The sequence below is a fragment of the Cottoperca gobio genome, chromosome 8 (genome assembly GCF_900634415.1).
Source record: "Cottoperca gobio chromosome 8, fCotGob3.1, whole genome shotgun sequence".
Classification (NCBI taxonomy): Eukaryota; Metazoa; Chordata; class Actinopteri; order Perciformes; family Bovichtidae; genus Cottoperca; species Cottoperca gobio.
This window is the reverse complement of record NC_041362.1, coordinates 7,211,206-7,225,155: the sequence shown is the minus strand read 5'-3', so window position 1 is coordinate 7,225,155 and position 13,950 is coordinate 7,211,206. Positions and strand designations below refer to the sequence as shown.

General features: G+C 41.1%; 1 protein-coding gene across 2 annotated transcripts; it reads left to right on the top strand.

The window, feature by feature from the left end:
• The first annotated feature begins 191 nt into the window (after nt 1-191).
• On the top strand, nt 192-13,907 carry gmip (GEM interacting protein). Of its 2 annotated transcripts, none has more exons than XM_029436861.1 (21): nt 192-435; nt 1,871-1,961; nt 2,627-2,723; nt 2,888-2,927; nt 4,991-5,116; nt 6,400-6,464; nt 6,595-6,702; nt 6,853-6,933; nt 7,198-7,359; nt 7,488-7,625; nt 8,064-8,254; nt 8,463-8,554; nt 8,635-8,706; nt 8,832-8,921; nt 9,003-9,142; nt 9,250-9,426; nt 9,527-9,664; nt 10,552-10,751; nt 10,852-11,173; nt 11,840-11,942; nt 12,696-13,907. In XM_029436861.1, the coding sequence occupies exons 1-21, from the start codon at nt 390-392 to the stop codon at nt 13,331-13,333; spliced, it is 3,117 nt and encodes a 1,038-aa protein (XP_029292721.1). In that variant the 5' UTR covers nt 192-389; the 3' UTR covers nt 13,334-13,907. The 2 variants fall into 2 exon arrangements, with proteins under 2 accessions (XP_029292721.1, XP_029292722.1); XM_029436862.1 differs by having other exon boundaries at nt 193-435; nt 8,644-8,706.
• Nucleotides 13,908-13,950: the final 43 nt, after the last annotated feature.

The window sequence follows — 13,950 nt, the reverse complement described above, 5'->3', positions numbered from 1 at the left end:
TGTCACCTATTTATAATCTGTCAAAACACATGCTGTATCCAAACTGTTTGCACTTCAAACGTTCACTGAGGTCAAATCTGTGGCACCTTCTCACTACGTGTAGTGTGACAGCGTAGGTGGGGCCTACATTGACAGTAAGATACACTTCCTCTTCTCATGTTGGTGAAAAAATTGGCCAACCTCCTCTCTACTAGAGGAAGATCATTTTGAGAACACAACGGCAGCAAGCTCAGAGCTGCATGCTAACAATTTAGTGTGTCAGTGTGTGCACACACTGCATTGCAGATTTCCTTCCCCCTCAACTGTTCTATATTGTGTATTGCAGCGTGACCTTAAGGGCAGGTGATGTGTGAGTGCTATTGGTAGGCTCCCGTGGTGAAAGTGTAGCAATGGAAGAAGATAAAGTGCCAAACAAAGATTCCCCTCAAGCCTCAGGTGAGTACAAAGAATACGGTTTATCGAGGTCATTTCGAGGAAGTGTCGCCTTTAATCTCATATATGTTGCCCCCTATGCTTATTTGTACTTTTAAAAGTTTTTTGGTTCATTTTTTCACTTGTTAGGATTGTTATTAAATGGATGAATATTCTATTGCTGTTTGCTGATTGGAAATGTGCTGACCTTGCTGTAGTGCCATTATGACATAGGTACTGCATGTGGTTGTATGCTCAATGTGCCTGGATATGACTTTGTTCATGCTGCGTGGCATCCTCCTCGACATAGATTGTTGAACTTCCTGAACTCTTTCTCCGTCTTGACACATTTTTGTTCTGTCTTTTTTGTGTGACTTCTGTTTTTTTTATTTAACAAGAATATGGCTATCTTTAATCTTTGCGAAAGGCAATATAATATTAACTTAATTTATCATTGAGATTAGTGTGACAGTGTTTTTTGTGGAACTTTTCCCAATGTGACTTAAATTCACGAATGTAAAAAAATATATTGCAGGTGAAAAGCAAAGGAAAAAAAAGTCAAGAGTTTGTCTCTAACTGAGAAGTAACTTGGAAACTCGGTGTTCTAGTTTTGCTGAAACATCTTACTTGCCTCTCAATTCTTACTCTCATACTGAAACACTGCTGCTGTGAAAAACAAGGACTCTATGTTCATTATGGGACGTGACACAAATGCAAACAGGATGTGGTTTACCAAAATGAAGATGTCTCTGAGTGAGCGAGGTTGCTTTTTCTCATTTTGTACATCTGTTGTAAATCAACAGTTTCTAACTGTTTGGTATGGCCCAAAATGAAACACGAGTTAAATAGTGGGAGTACAATAGGTTGAGGCTTCGTCATCAAAATGCACCAAGTTAGTTCCGCATTATATTTTAGTTCACATTCAGTCCAAGTTCTCAGAAATGTAAAGGAAATGTTTGAATCACTAAATTTGAATTATTTTCTTTATTGTTTATCTTTTTAGGACACTCATTATCCTAATGCTTGTTTTTTTAATGTTTAAAAAGTATATCATGTTGTACATTAGGTGTTTTTTATCTGATGCCTCTGAGCAGCTAAGAAGTAGTGCAGAGGTACATTATATTGTATGCTTCAATAAGCACATCACTAGAAAGCAGATCAGAGCTGCAAGGCTTATTCATCATTGCAACCGACACCTTACTGTTGGTTTTGTGGCATTTTAAAAGGAAGAAAATGTCATTTGGGAAGAACCTAAAGCTGCTTTTATTTCCTAACAAAGCATTTTAAAGGCTCTGGTTTGCATTAAAGTTCTCACACTTCTGTTTGTAGATTATTTGTGTTGTGTTGAGATAGTCTCAGCATGTCTGTGTTTGATAGCGATCGCATTTCAGGATCTCAAATCCACAATGGCATGAATGAATACTTACATCTATCTTAACTTTTCCCTTTCTCATTTCAGATGTGAAGAAAGTGCAACGTAAATCTGAAACCAAGCGATACAGTGAGATCTTCAGAGACTTTGATAATCTTGAGTTATCTTTAATTTCTTCGTAAGTATTCTACATTTACAAATGGAACAGTGCTACCACGTCTTTCTCTTGCATCTTGCATCACTGGGCTTGTTCAGTTTGATCTGATTACTGTGACGGGAAAAAACGCAATGGGTTAGTGAGGCGTCATTTAAAGATGCTGTAAGCTTGGCTGGTCATAGGAAACCAGACAAGATGAATCTGTTCAGATATAGTTGTCAACTCAAAGCCATAATCCATCAATTTGAACTCAACCAGCTGTGCATGATCTCTCAATATAGATTATTTCATGCAATGGAAGTTTTTAATCATATCATGTCCATCTCAATCTACTCCTTTTGTGACAACCGCTGGAAACTCTTTTTATAGCACATCTGCCCACACATCACAGCATTGCTTTGAAGTGACATTGCAACTAAACAAATGTATGAATAATGTCAAGTAGAAGTTAAGTAAAGTGTATAAATAAATGTACCTTAAAATGTACATACGGTGTGTGGTACTGCTCAGCCTAACAACATGTACAGTGTGTTTCCTACATCTGCCTGTCTGGTAGACATCCACATGGTAACAGAGCTGCAGGTAATGTAATGTTTGTATAATATGTTTCTCAACAAACCCTGAGCCTTTTAGGTATTGCTATTTGACTGGATGTTTCTCTCCCAACACATTCTTTCTGTGTTCAGTGCAGAGGAGGATCTGCTGGCAGACATCGACTCACAGTTCATCTCAGAGTCCATCTCGACAGAAAGCGCAGATCTCACAGAGCAAGAAGATGTGTCTGTAAGGATTCATACTTATTCAAATGAATACAAGAAATACTTATGTCTGTTACTTATATTGTTTCTCCTGTTGAAATTGCCGATCTCACTTACAGTAAATGTGTTTTGGGTGGATTAGTGCCTTTATAGAGTCGATGTCTGTGTGAAAATACTTTGTGTCCACAGGTATGTGCTGAGGCCAATGAAGCAGATGGAAACCAACATGGTAGGATTTGTGTGAAAGAGAGAGGGAGAGAGAATGAAGAGAGTGTGTGTATGTCCTCCTGTGTGAGTCAGTCAGAGCAGTTGATATAAACTGTGAAGCCCTGCTCACTGGGAATCAATACAAGGCTCCTCTATACTGAACGTTACCACCAGTCTGTGAATTAGAGACCTATTGTTGTGGTTAAGGTCACTGGTTTAATTACCAGTTTACCTTAACATAGACTGCCCTGTGACTGACATCTGATCAATAGTGGTGATGTGCAGGAGCTGTCAGTTGTGACATTTAATATATTTGTATTTAGTAGCCTATTGTCTAATTAGATGTGAGTTGTAAGTGGCCTGTTGCAACACGATTAGGATAAAGGGACAGGATTAAAGCAGGAGACAGCTGTTCTCAGTTTTTACCTCAAGCGGAAGACGGAGGGGTCTACCGACTATTGCAGGCTATTGCAGTAAATACAGGGTAGACAGAGAAAATGACTACGCTGTTACTGCCAAGTACTCCAACCTCGGGGTGACTGAAACTATAGGTCACAGCGCACAGTAAGAGATTAGGAATTACAGAGGCAGAGTGTTTAAGGAACAGAGTGGAAATAGAAATGAGTTTGGCAACAGGCTTGCCAAACTCTTCTCATCTCTCACTAATTATCTTTTTACGGTCTTATTTTTACGGTCTTCTTTTGGCTTCAAGTCCATATCTGCCCCTGTTGAACGCAGCCATTGATGCTGTATCGCGTTTAATGCAATCGCTTATATCACCCTGCAAAGAGACCAGTTAATTAGTGTATGGGTAATCAAGTCTCACCGAGCACATTACTAGAACATGCTCTTTGGCAATCTGGTTTCATGTGTTTCCATTGGTTGGGATTGGAAACCTACTAACCCCTTAACCCCTCCTCCCTGCTCGGTCACACACCAGGAGGTAAACCTCACTCAACGCTCCTCTAAAGCCTGTCACTACGCAATCTGGACCTGACAAGAATAATCCCCAATCCAAGTGCAGGAAACCATACGCAGCACACGGAGGCAGATTTCTGAAAGTGCTCAGAACTCTTCCGAAAACAAAACACAGAGAGGGAAAGCTAAGAGAAGTCAACCTTGACACACAGTCTGAAAATCATCATTCTTCTGGATTTGCCTGTTCTTTTTTGTGGATTTTGCTTGAAGACAGAGAATAAAAGATAGCCGTGCTTTGGATCTTTATACCACTCTAAATGGATTTGGGGTCTGTGTAAAAGGGCAGACTAGAATTAAGATTTGCATGTCTGAGTGTTGCAATGTGTGCTTGCTCAGTTAAAAACATAGCTGAATACTTGGAACGGCACTGTGGACCGTTTGAAGTGCATCTGTTACCTTTTTAAAGATGTGCTTTATTAGATTTTGATCATTCTTTGCAAATGGTGTGCACGGACAGAAAGAGGAAAAGAGAAAGTTGCATGGGGGAGCGTTTACCACATGATTGTTACATGTTCATCGTCTGCCCTGTGTTGGTGTGAGTCAGAGAGGAAGAACCAGAGTGGTTGTTATATCAACGCCCTGCCTGCCTGACCACAGTAGAGCTGTGACATCAAAGTGTCTGATACTGCACACTGGCACTGAGTGGCGTTGGTGACTCTGCTCTCACGGTTCTACTGGTCTCTTTGTAGCGGAGTGAACAGGTGTGAGAGGGAGGGGCTAGGCAGAGAGAGGAAGAAGGGAGAGGAGGGAAGTTATTTAGCTAAAGCTGTTTGTCGTTAGTGCGTAGAAACCTCCCTCTCTCAGGTCATATCCCCATGTGTGTCTACAGCAGGATTTAGGATTGACCTTTATTCTGAGGAGCAGCGATGACTTGCTATTTGCAGTTATTTTTTCCTGTTTTGTTTTTTTAAGTGACATTTTCTTTTTTGAAAGTGTAGGAGCCGTGGGGGCTTTACTCTAGAGTAGTTAGGTCTTTCTTTCAGGCTGAAGGCTGTTAGAGTCCTCCAGGAGAGACAAGCTGTGTGTAGCCCAATGGACACTGTTTGATCCCTGGGTCCAGCTCCAAGTGTCTGGAGCCTGCAGTGATGCTGATGTACTCCCTCTCAGCCCAGGAAGCAGACCTGGCCCTCTGCCGGTGTGACGACGGAGTGGAGACGGCGCTGCAGTACACCAAGATGTGGTGCCGCTACGCCAAAGACCTTCTGGCTTGGATGGAGAAGAGAATCGGCTTGGGTAAGCTGAGAAACAGTTGCGTAACATGCAAATTATTGTCACAACACATCAGTGGTTCCATCAAGGCCTCTGTGTCTACCACGTTGATCCATTTGAATATAAACACACAAAACCAAATATGATGTGGTACTTATAAATGCTATTTTGTCCCTACAACAGAGAATCCAGTACATGAAAGTCCTCTTATCCTCTATGCAGCCACTAGTCTTACAAAAGTACCGCCAATTATTGGTTCTAACTGTTGGCTATTTTTCACTTTTGTATGTCCAACTTTTTTGAAATGATTTCTTACAGATTTAGATTTAGTTGTTTATTGATTCACTTTGGAACCGTAGTACCACAGGACACCCGCATATTCCTAGAAATGTCAGATAGCCTTTACTACAGGAGTCAGCCGGCCTCCGGAGAGCAGAGCCTTGCTTCGTATTGTCCATTAATATATCACCAATTCTTTAGGTTGGAGGTTTGACTAGTATGGTAAAACACCTTGTTGTAACCTGCCATCACATGGTATGTCCGTATTATTTCACTCTGTGAGGGCGTCTGACGGTGGTGCAGTCACCTCAGTGAACTACACACTGTACACACACAGAGGAGAAAGGATTAGAGAGCAGATTAGCAGGGCAGAGCAGGGTAATAAAGGAGGCTGGGGGCTTTTGGAGTAAATAACAAAACAAATGGAGTTCATCTGCCGTTGTAGTTTTTGCTATAGGATCAACAGCTGATGCAAAAAGCCGAGCAAAGCTGTTTAAGTAAATCAGTTATCTTATTTATTTATGGTTTATTGGATATGGACAGATACAATATACATAGACAACGTTACTGTGTTTAGTGTTTATAGCGGATGTTAGTTTGCAATATTCGTCACTAGAAGAGCATTTATTAATCTAAGAGATTAGAACAGAGATTAAAAAAAGAAGGTTGAACAGAAGCACACAAAGCAAAACATTACATTTAAAAACTACACATGAGTGCAGGTTTGTTTGCCGAATTAACCAGGATTTGGTAGATTTCTTAACAGTGTTGAAGTTTGCAGAAAATGTCAGGTAATGAGGTGGAGGTTTGATGAGATTTTCAGTAAATGTCATGGTTATCTGAAGGGACATGGCGGCCAGGTTGTATCACCGAGGTCGTCCAAATTAGAGCTCCAAGAATCATTTGTGGCTATTAGCAATAATCACTACTGTTAGTTCAGTTCACTGTCCAATTATGCCTGTTTAGTCTTGATGTACAATATCTTGTGTGTAACGTAAGATAAAGAAAAGATTGATTTTTGTTGACAGAACAAGAATTTTCAAAAAATGTAATGAAGACAGCTGAAGGAGCAAAAGTCAACGTGGGGCAGCAGGTACAGCTTTGTTTATTGGATGTGCACCAACAAATGCTTTAGTGATTATCACAATGTGTTAGTGGGTAACATTTTACCTATCTTAGCTATATTACTAGAAAGCTGTCTGAAGTTGTTCTTGCCTTTGTAGGAAATGATGCCCCTGCAGTACATCTACACAATGGCGCTAGAGCAAGACATCAAGAACAGTGTGACTTCTAGAAAGACATCAGAACTGCTACAAAACCGCTGTCACCAAGTATAGAAGTCCACACACACACACACACACACACACACACACACACACACACGCACACAAAAAGTTTGAGTTTTACTATAAATCTTCTCTGTCTTTTAGAGGCGGGTATGTAGCTATGACTGTATTTAATCCAGTATCTCTGTCCCATAGGCCTTGGCTGCCAAGAAGAATGAGATCGACAAGTGGCGCAGGGAATTTAAGGAGCAGTGGGCAAGAGAACAAAGGAGGATGGTAAGTGAATTAGGAATCTTGTTTGTGGCTGAAGTTGAGCTCAGTTTATTACACTGTCAAAACTAATTTACTCAAATGTAATACATTCCAACAGACTGGATGCCTGAACATGCATCTAAAGAAAACATATTTCCGTCTGTGAAAGAACGATCTGTCTGTAATGACCTTGTGGATTTCTGCTTAACACATGTCAGACTGCACAGTAAAAACAAACTCATCTGTGCTTTTTTTCCCCCTCTGTGTCTCGCCCTTGCATGTTTTCAGAACGAAGCGGTGACAGCTTTTAAAAAAGCTCGTCAGCAATACTTCCAGCGCTGTGATGAGCTAGTAAAGGCTAAAGCTGTCTCTGCTAAAGCTGTAGACGACACAGCTGGAATGAAAACAATGGATAAGAGGCGTAAATCTAAGGGTGAAGCCCAGACTAAGGTAAACGTCCCCTTAATGCACTTCATTAATATAATCTGTAGAAATGCAGTTCTCGTGCAGTTAAGGACGTTTATTATCATTTTGCTCATAGTGTGTTTATGAAAAGGTCTTCTATCTGTCTCCTTCAGGTGTTGGAGGCAGAACTGCTGTACAGACAGTGTGTGAGTGACGCCAAGATCCACCAGGATGAGTTAGTAAAGGTCAAAGAGAGAATTATTTCCCACATTCGCAAGCTCATCTGTCAGGGAGACACTGTGCTCAAGGAGGTTAGTATGAACTCAAGAAAACTAAGCATCTGTCTTCCTGTCAGCTTGTTTCTAGATCGGGTGTCCACTGCAGCAGTCTCTGAGCATACATGTTTAAACATGGTTGTGGTATAAATATAGGACATGTAGTAGTCATGTCATGCATTTATTTTAGTCACAGTGTCTCACTCATGACTTGGGCCACTATATAAACATCAGATAAAGTATATAATCTACCATTCTCTGTTTCAGCAGAGAAGTACCACGCATAAAGCACGTCCCCTTGTGTATAGCATGACACACATTTGCATATTTGTTGTTAGATAGTAAACCATGTCAAATAAATGTATATATTTGCTTGTGTATAATAATGTTCTTAAGATATTTTAATTTCTTTATTAATTGACAACGTTTAATCATTGCTTTGTCCCCCCCAATCATGTCTCCTGTCTGCATCAGGCCACAGTCAACATGTTTTACTTCCAGCGGCAGCAGACAGAGCCTATTCCCCTCGGCTATCACAACCTAGAGTTGACGTGCAGGTCCCTGGAGCCTGGCGAGCCCTACCTGCTGTACATCATCAGCAAGCGTCGCCCCGAACGACCTGTCCAAGTCTTTACCTTCCAGGACTATGTTCCACAGTGCAAAGGGTATCATTAACTGACCAGTCTCCGATGTTACTTTGGCTGTATTGTTTACTTTATTTATGTTTTGAATGTATCTCTGAGCCCAACTCTTAATTACATAGTTCATCAATTTCAAGAGATAAAAACAGAAAAATAGCTTGATATCCAAATCCAACTTCTACTAACTCTTTATTCATTAAAATGATTGTCACAATCTCTTTTTATTTGATAGGAACAAACAAAAAACCAGCAATCCTCACAGCTCTCTGCAGGACTCTTCACCTATAACAGATGATAGCCATTTCACACGGCACAGCAATGGCAGTAAGTTCACTCCCCTTGATTACAACATGATTAGATAAATCATCCACTTTATTTACATTTGTGTTTTCTTGTGTGTTTTGGTGCTCTAGGGAGAGCAGGGCACAGTGACAGTGAGAGTTTTGGAGGCAGTTTAGAATCTCTGTCCAGCCCTGGTAAGCACAAGCCTGCATTTGTTCCTGTAACTTTTCTTTCACATGCATATGAAAACATTTCAAAGATAAACAAGTTTGCTTTCCCCTCTACTGTGTCTCTGCTCTACTGGAATGCATAATTGTAGCTCACACTAATAGGAGACTGCCTAAAACCGCATCAACTTTGACAGTTTCATCAGACGATATGGACGAACGGGATATGGCGTCAGAATCAGGTTTGTTATTCCCTTTTTATGCCTCTTTAACTCCCCATGGGAATTGAACTGCATCATCATATCCTCTCCCTATCCTTACAGAATGCGTTGACCAGCCAGTCAAAGTGCGCACGCTTTCACGAGCTGCACTGACGCACCGACTCAGGAAGATGAAGAGCAAGATGGTCAAATGCAAGCATTGTGAAAACTACATTGTTGTCAATGGGGTTGAATGTGAGGAGGTATGAATTAGGAGAAATATACATTAACAGAGCATTTTGAGAACACCAGCAGAACATGAATAGCGCTGAATAAGGTTGTTAATGTCCTGTTCCTGTCCCACCTACAGTGCGGGCTGGCTTTTCACAGGAAGTGTATGGAAGTGTGTCTGCTGGAGTGTGAGAACACGAAGGGGACCGTGTTCAGGGTGGACCTCTCTCTGCTGTCTCAGGACCAGCCCAACAAGGTGCCATTTGTGGTGCTGCTCTGCACGTCTGAGATTGAGAGTCGCGCCCTCTCGGTCCAGGTATTATTTACCATCACAGTGACTGAAATGTAAAAAAAAAAAAAAAGCTGTCAAGTTACTTGTTGTCTGAAAACAGTTTTCTTCTTTGTTTTTCTCTGAGGGGGTGTATCGTGTGAGTGGGTCCAAGCCCCGCATCCAGAAGCTCTGTCAGGCCTTTGAGATGCAAAAGGAGCAGGTGGACCTGTCTGACCTTTCACCACATGACATCACCTCTATTCTTAAGCACTTCTTCAAGGAGGTAAATGAGTCATTGCCAAATGAACTTCACTGAATGGATTAGGCTGATTATAAATCCTCCTGAGACACTGCCATTTATATTTGTCCTCTGTGGGGGACATGACACTGAGGCCTATATTTCAAACACCATGCATGCAGTTTATTTGAATCCTAATTTCCTGTGATAAGCACATCCTGGACTTTCTAGTAATGTAATACACATGTGGTGTGACCGACGTTACACATCTTATATCTTTTCAAAATGGGGGTAATTGCAGCGAACATGGCGGTAAGTGATTAAATGTATAAAGATATATTATGTTCCTCATAAGGATGTTTTTTATTTATGAGAGTCTTAACTACATTATACTAAGATTTTAGAAGTGTATGTTAATATAAAGTCATTTTAACGCCTGTCCTTTGTGGCGGACATTGGTCCTTGCTTCCTGTCATTTTCAACAATGTTCCTTACTTCAGGAAATGGAGCACTAAGTGACAGAAGATATTTTGTTGAAAATGATTGAGGGAGAGTCAGAGAGACTATTTGTCTTGAACACAAGCACACACATTATGTATACTCAGTTAAAATCATGCACAATACCTACATAATTACATTTATTAAAAGTGAATTTAGTTACATAATGTAAATGTACTGTGTGTACATTTTGGAAAAGATTGACCCGATGTCCACCACAAGGGACCTGTAACAATAAATAACATTTTTGAGAAACACATCTCTGTGATATGTTTCTTACATGCCAATTACTTAATGTATGCTAAATAAAATAAAATAAAATATCAAAGCCTTTTTTCTTTCTGGTCTCAGGTTATATGAAAAGTTGTCAGACCTGTCATAGCTTTTCTCTCTGATCTCAGTGAGTAACCTTTCCATTCCTCACTCTCTCCCAGCTCCCAGAGCCCTTACTAACCTTTGACCTGTACAATCACTTCACCGCGGTGGGAAAGACCATTCAGCATCTGGGTGAAAGGGATCCACCACCAGACACTAACGAGATAACGGACATCATTCACAACCTGCAAAAGCTACTACAGAAACTCCCTCCATATTACTACAGCACCTTGCAGCACATGATGTCTCACCTGAAAATGTGAGCATGCAGCAGGATTACAGACGTCTCTGGATACATTTTTGCCAACTCAGAATACATTTTTATGAATCTTGAATTTGTCTGCTCTCTGTCTTCACAGAGTTTCAGAGAACTACGAGAACAAGATGTGCCCCAGCAATTTGGGTATTGTGTTTGGGCCAACACTATTGCGCCCTCTTCTGTCTACGGAAATGTCAATAAATGCCCTGCTGGAGACCAGTTACCAGGCTGTACTTGTAGAGTTCCTCATCACACACCATGACATGGTTTTTGGCCTTCAGCGGAGACACAGTATGCCCCCTCCCCCGGCCCCCACTGCACCTCTTCCAGACACCCCTCCCAGAGCTTCCTGTGCCCTGGATGGGGAAGTTTGCACCGGCTCTGAACATGAAACCTCCACCAGAGAGCGGCCAAACTCACAAGTAAGTACTGCAGTGACAAAACATTCAGCTCAAACGCAGACTGAGTGGTTGTTGCTGTATTCAACGGTGATGGATTTTTACAGGACTGACAAATGCAATATCTTTTTTTTTAAAGCATTTGACGGCTACTTCAGCTAAATAAGAATCTGTAGCCGTTGCTTGTAGAGTGATTTTGTACCTGTATCTACTTTGAGCTACTCCTGATGAATGTACCTGTTGTTTTAAGAGCCTTAGTTAGCACCTGGCACCTTATCAGGATTAACACGCTGGGCAGCTGCTGCATTTTCATTCCTGCTCTCTGGTCTCAGCCTTCTGTCAAGCTATACCGTGTGGACGTCTCACTGCTATTGCTTATAAAGAAAGACTGTAAACATTTACAGTGACTGTAACAGATTGCTTAGAGGCACAGAAGTCAAATTATCTGTCCTTAAGGAGATTAAAAAGATGATTAATACTGGGGACTACTACATTTCATAGTTTAAAATGTCCTGGACAAGGTTTATATTTGTACCTGATATAAAAGGGGCAGAATCATCGAGGTAGAAATTAATGGCCTTCCCTCGTAAGAATCATTATCGCATACTGTAGGGCTGCAGTATTACAGATTTAGACACGGTCTGTAAACACTTGCAGAAATCCACCTCTCAACTTGTGTCATTCCAACAGAGTCGAACAATCAAGAGAGAGTCAAGCGAGGGTTATATATCTGACAAGTCTTCATCCAATGAGGCAGTGGACCAGCTCAGCCCTGAAGCCAATGAGAGAGCAGGTAGGCGGGACGTAGTGATAGAGCAGTTACTCCTGACTAGGATAGGTTCACATCGTTATTGTCTTATGTAGTTGAAATATGTTTAGGTTTTTAGTTGTTGGTATAATGAGTTTTAGATTATCATATCATCTTGTACCTTTGCTGCTTGAGGACATGTTTTAATTAATCTTTTTGGAGATGTTGTATATACACATACAGCTCCCGAGTTGTTTATTTTATTCCTCAAAGACAAGTGGTTTGTTCTATCTTATAGTTACTCAGTATCTTCCTAAGCACCCGATAAAGTTGGTTCAAAAAGTTCCTCAAGGGTCAGTTGTAGTTCCGATTTTTCTCTCTCACTTCACACGTTTCCTCTAGTTAATAATAGAAAAAGGCTTCCTTCCATTTATTTCTGCTGACGCCATCTAGTTCATCTTTTTAAATGCTCTTTTTTTTCGCTTAGCTGAGTCTCAGGTTTCATCTCTTCTTCGCTTGCTTAACTCTTTCTGTAACTCTGAGGTGCTTTCTTCTCTGTGGCTACAACATCAAGCAGCTTCAAGGCTTCTACTCACAACCAAATACCTACATATATATCAACCTCAAATGCAGAATAGTAGAATTAGCTTTAAACTTCTGTTAATTACTTTCAAATGAGTGCAGGATATAGTTCAGTCTCTGTATGAAAGTTAAACCTTAAGTTAAGTTTGACAAGTTCAGGTTTTTGTTTGTGTTACTTTTATGAATCACATGCTTGTTCTCCCTCTTCTGCCTTAGTCCTGGCTATGAGTGGAGCATCGAGCGACCCTCAGGGTGAGCGGGAGAGGGAACCAGATTCTGTTTTGGGAACCCAGCCACACTATCGCTTCACCAGACAGCCTGTGAAATATTACCGTCATCATAACCCAGGAACCAGACTCCCCAACCCATGTCGTACAGCCAGACAGCCTGCAGCCTCAGCAAGGGACTGTCCAGGAAGTGCAGACAGCAGCCGCAGCTCCTCTCCAGAGCCAGGGACACAGAGACTTTCCCAAAATTTAGACGTCCACTTTGAGAACACCCACCAGCCACACCAGGCCGCCTTTGCCGCAGAGATTAAAGTGGACGTCCCACTGAGCCCCCGCAAAGTTGTGCAGTACATGCTGGGACTAGACTCAATATTTACATCAGCTGCAACTGAGACATCATCCTGTACAGCACAGGAGTCTTCTCAGGAGGTGGCATCTGGGTGTCAAGCTGGTCAGAACATACATTTGTCCAGTAACAGACGGAGTGCTGGACTAAGTCAGGCTCTGTGTGAGTCACAAAACACATTTCCTGTTGAAATGAACTTGACCTCACCAGCACAAAAGATCCTGTCTGGCCTGAAGTTGAGGCGCTGCCAATCCGGGAAGGACGAGCAGCTCTTTGTCTGAGGAAACATAGAAATCTCCAGACGGTTCACTGGAATAGATTCAAACACACTGGAGGATATACAATCATTAATATCACCCTTAGTGTGTGTAACAACTATCGAGATTCATAAGTTACCTTGAAGTTAAATGTGTTAAACTCGTACTCTTTAAGTGTTGAAAGGTACAGACCTAATGCTTACTTGGATCCCACAGCCTTATTATGACTAATCCTCTTTAAAATGTTGATCTGTCGACGATCCAGCTGTGTAATACCCAGACCAGACAAGATAGTTTCACATATTTATCATCCATCCATCCATCCATCCATCCATCCATCGTCTACCGCTTATCCGGGGTCGGGTCACATATTTATCAGTTTTTCAGAAATCTTTAGTATATTTGAATGTAACAAGCAGGTGGCTTGAGATTGCAGGTTAAGAGAAGTTTCTGAGCAAACTATAATTTGCTAAATACAAATGCCATCAAGAGTTTTATTTGTAAGGTAATTGTGTTAACTATTTGTTGTGCTTTTTAAACATTTTATAGACTCCAGATGGAACTTTTTTGTGGTACATAAACTATGATATGCCTTTGTTGTTGTTGTTGTCATAGTGAAGTTATTTTAACACTGATATGTT

Coding starts and splice junctions, on each gene's coding strand:
- gmip (XM_029436861.1), top strand. CDS start 390: ATGGAAGAAGATAAAGTGCCAAACAAAGATTCCCCTCAAGCCTCAG. Junction 2,928..4,990: donor AGCAGATGGAAACCAACATG/GTAGGATTTGTG, acceptor ACTCCCTCTCAG/CCCAGGAAGCAGACCTGGCC. Junction 7,360..7,487: donor AGGGTGAAGCCCAGACTAAG/GTAAACGTCCCC, acceptor TGTCTCCTTCAG/GTGTTGGAGGCAGAACTGCT.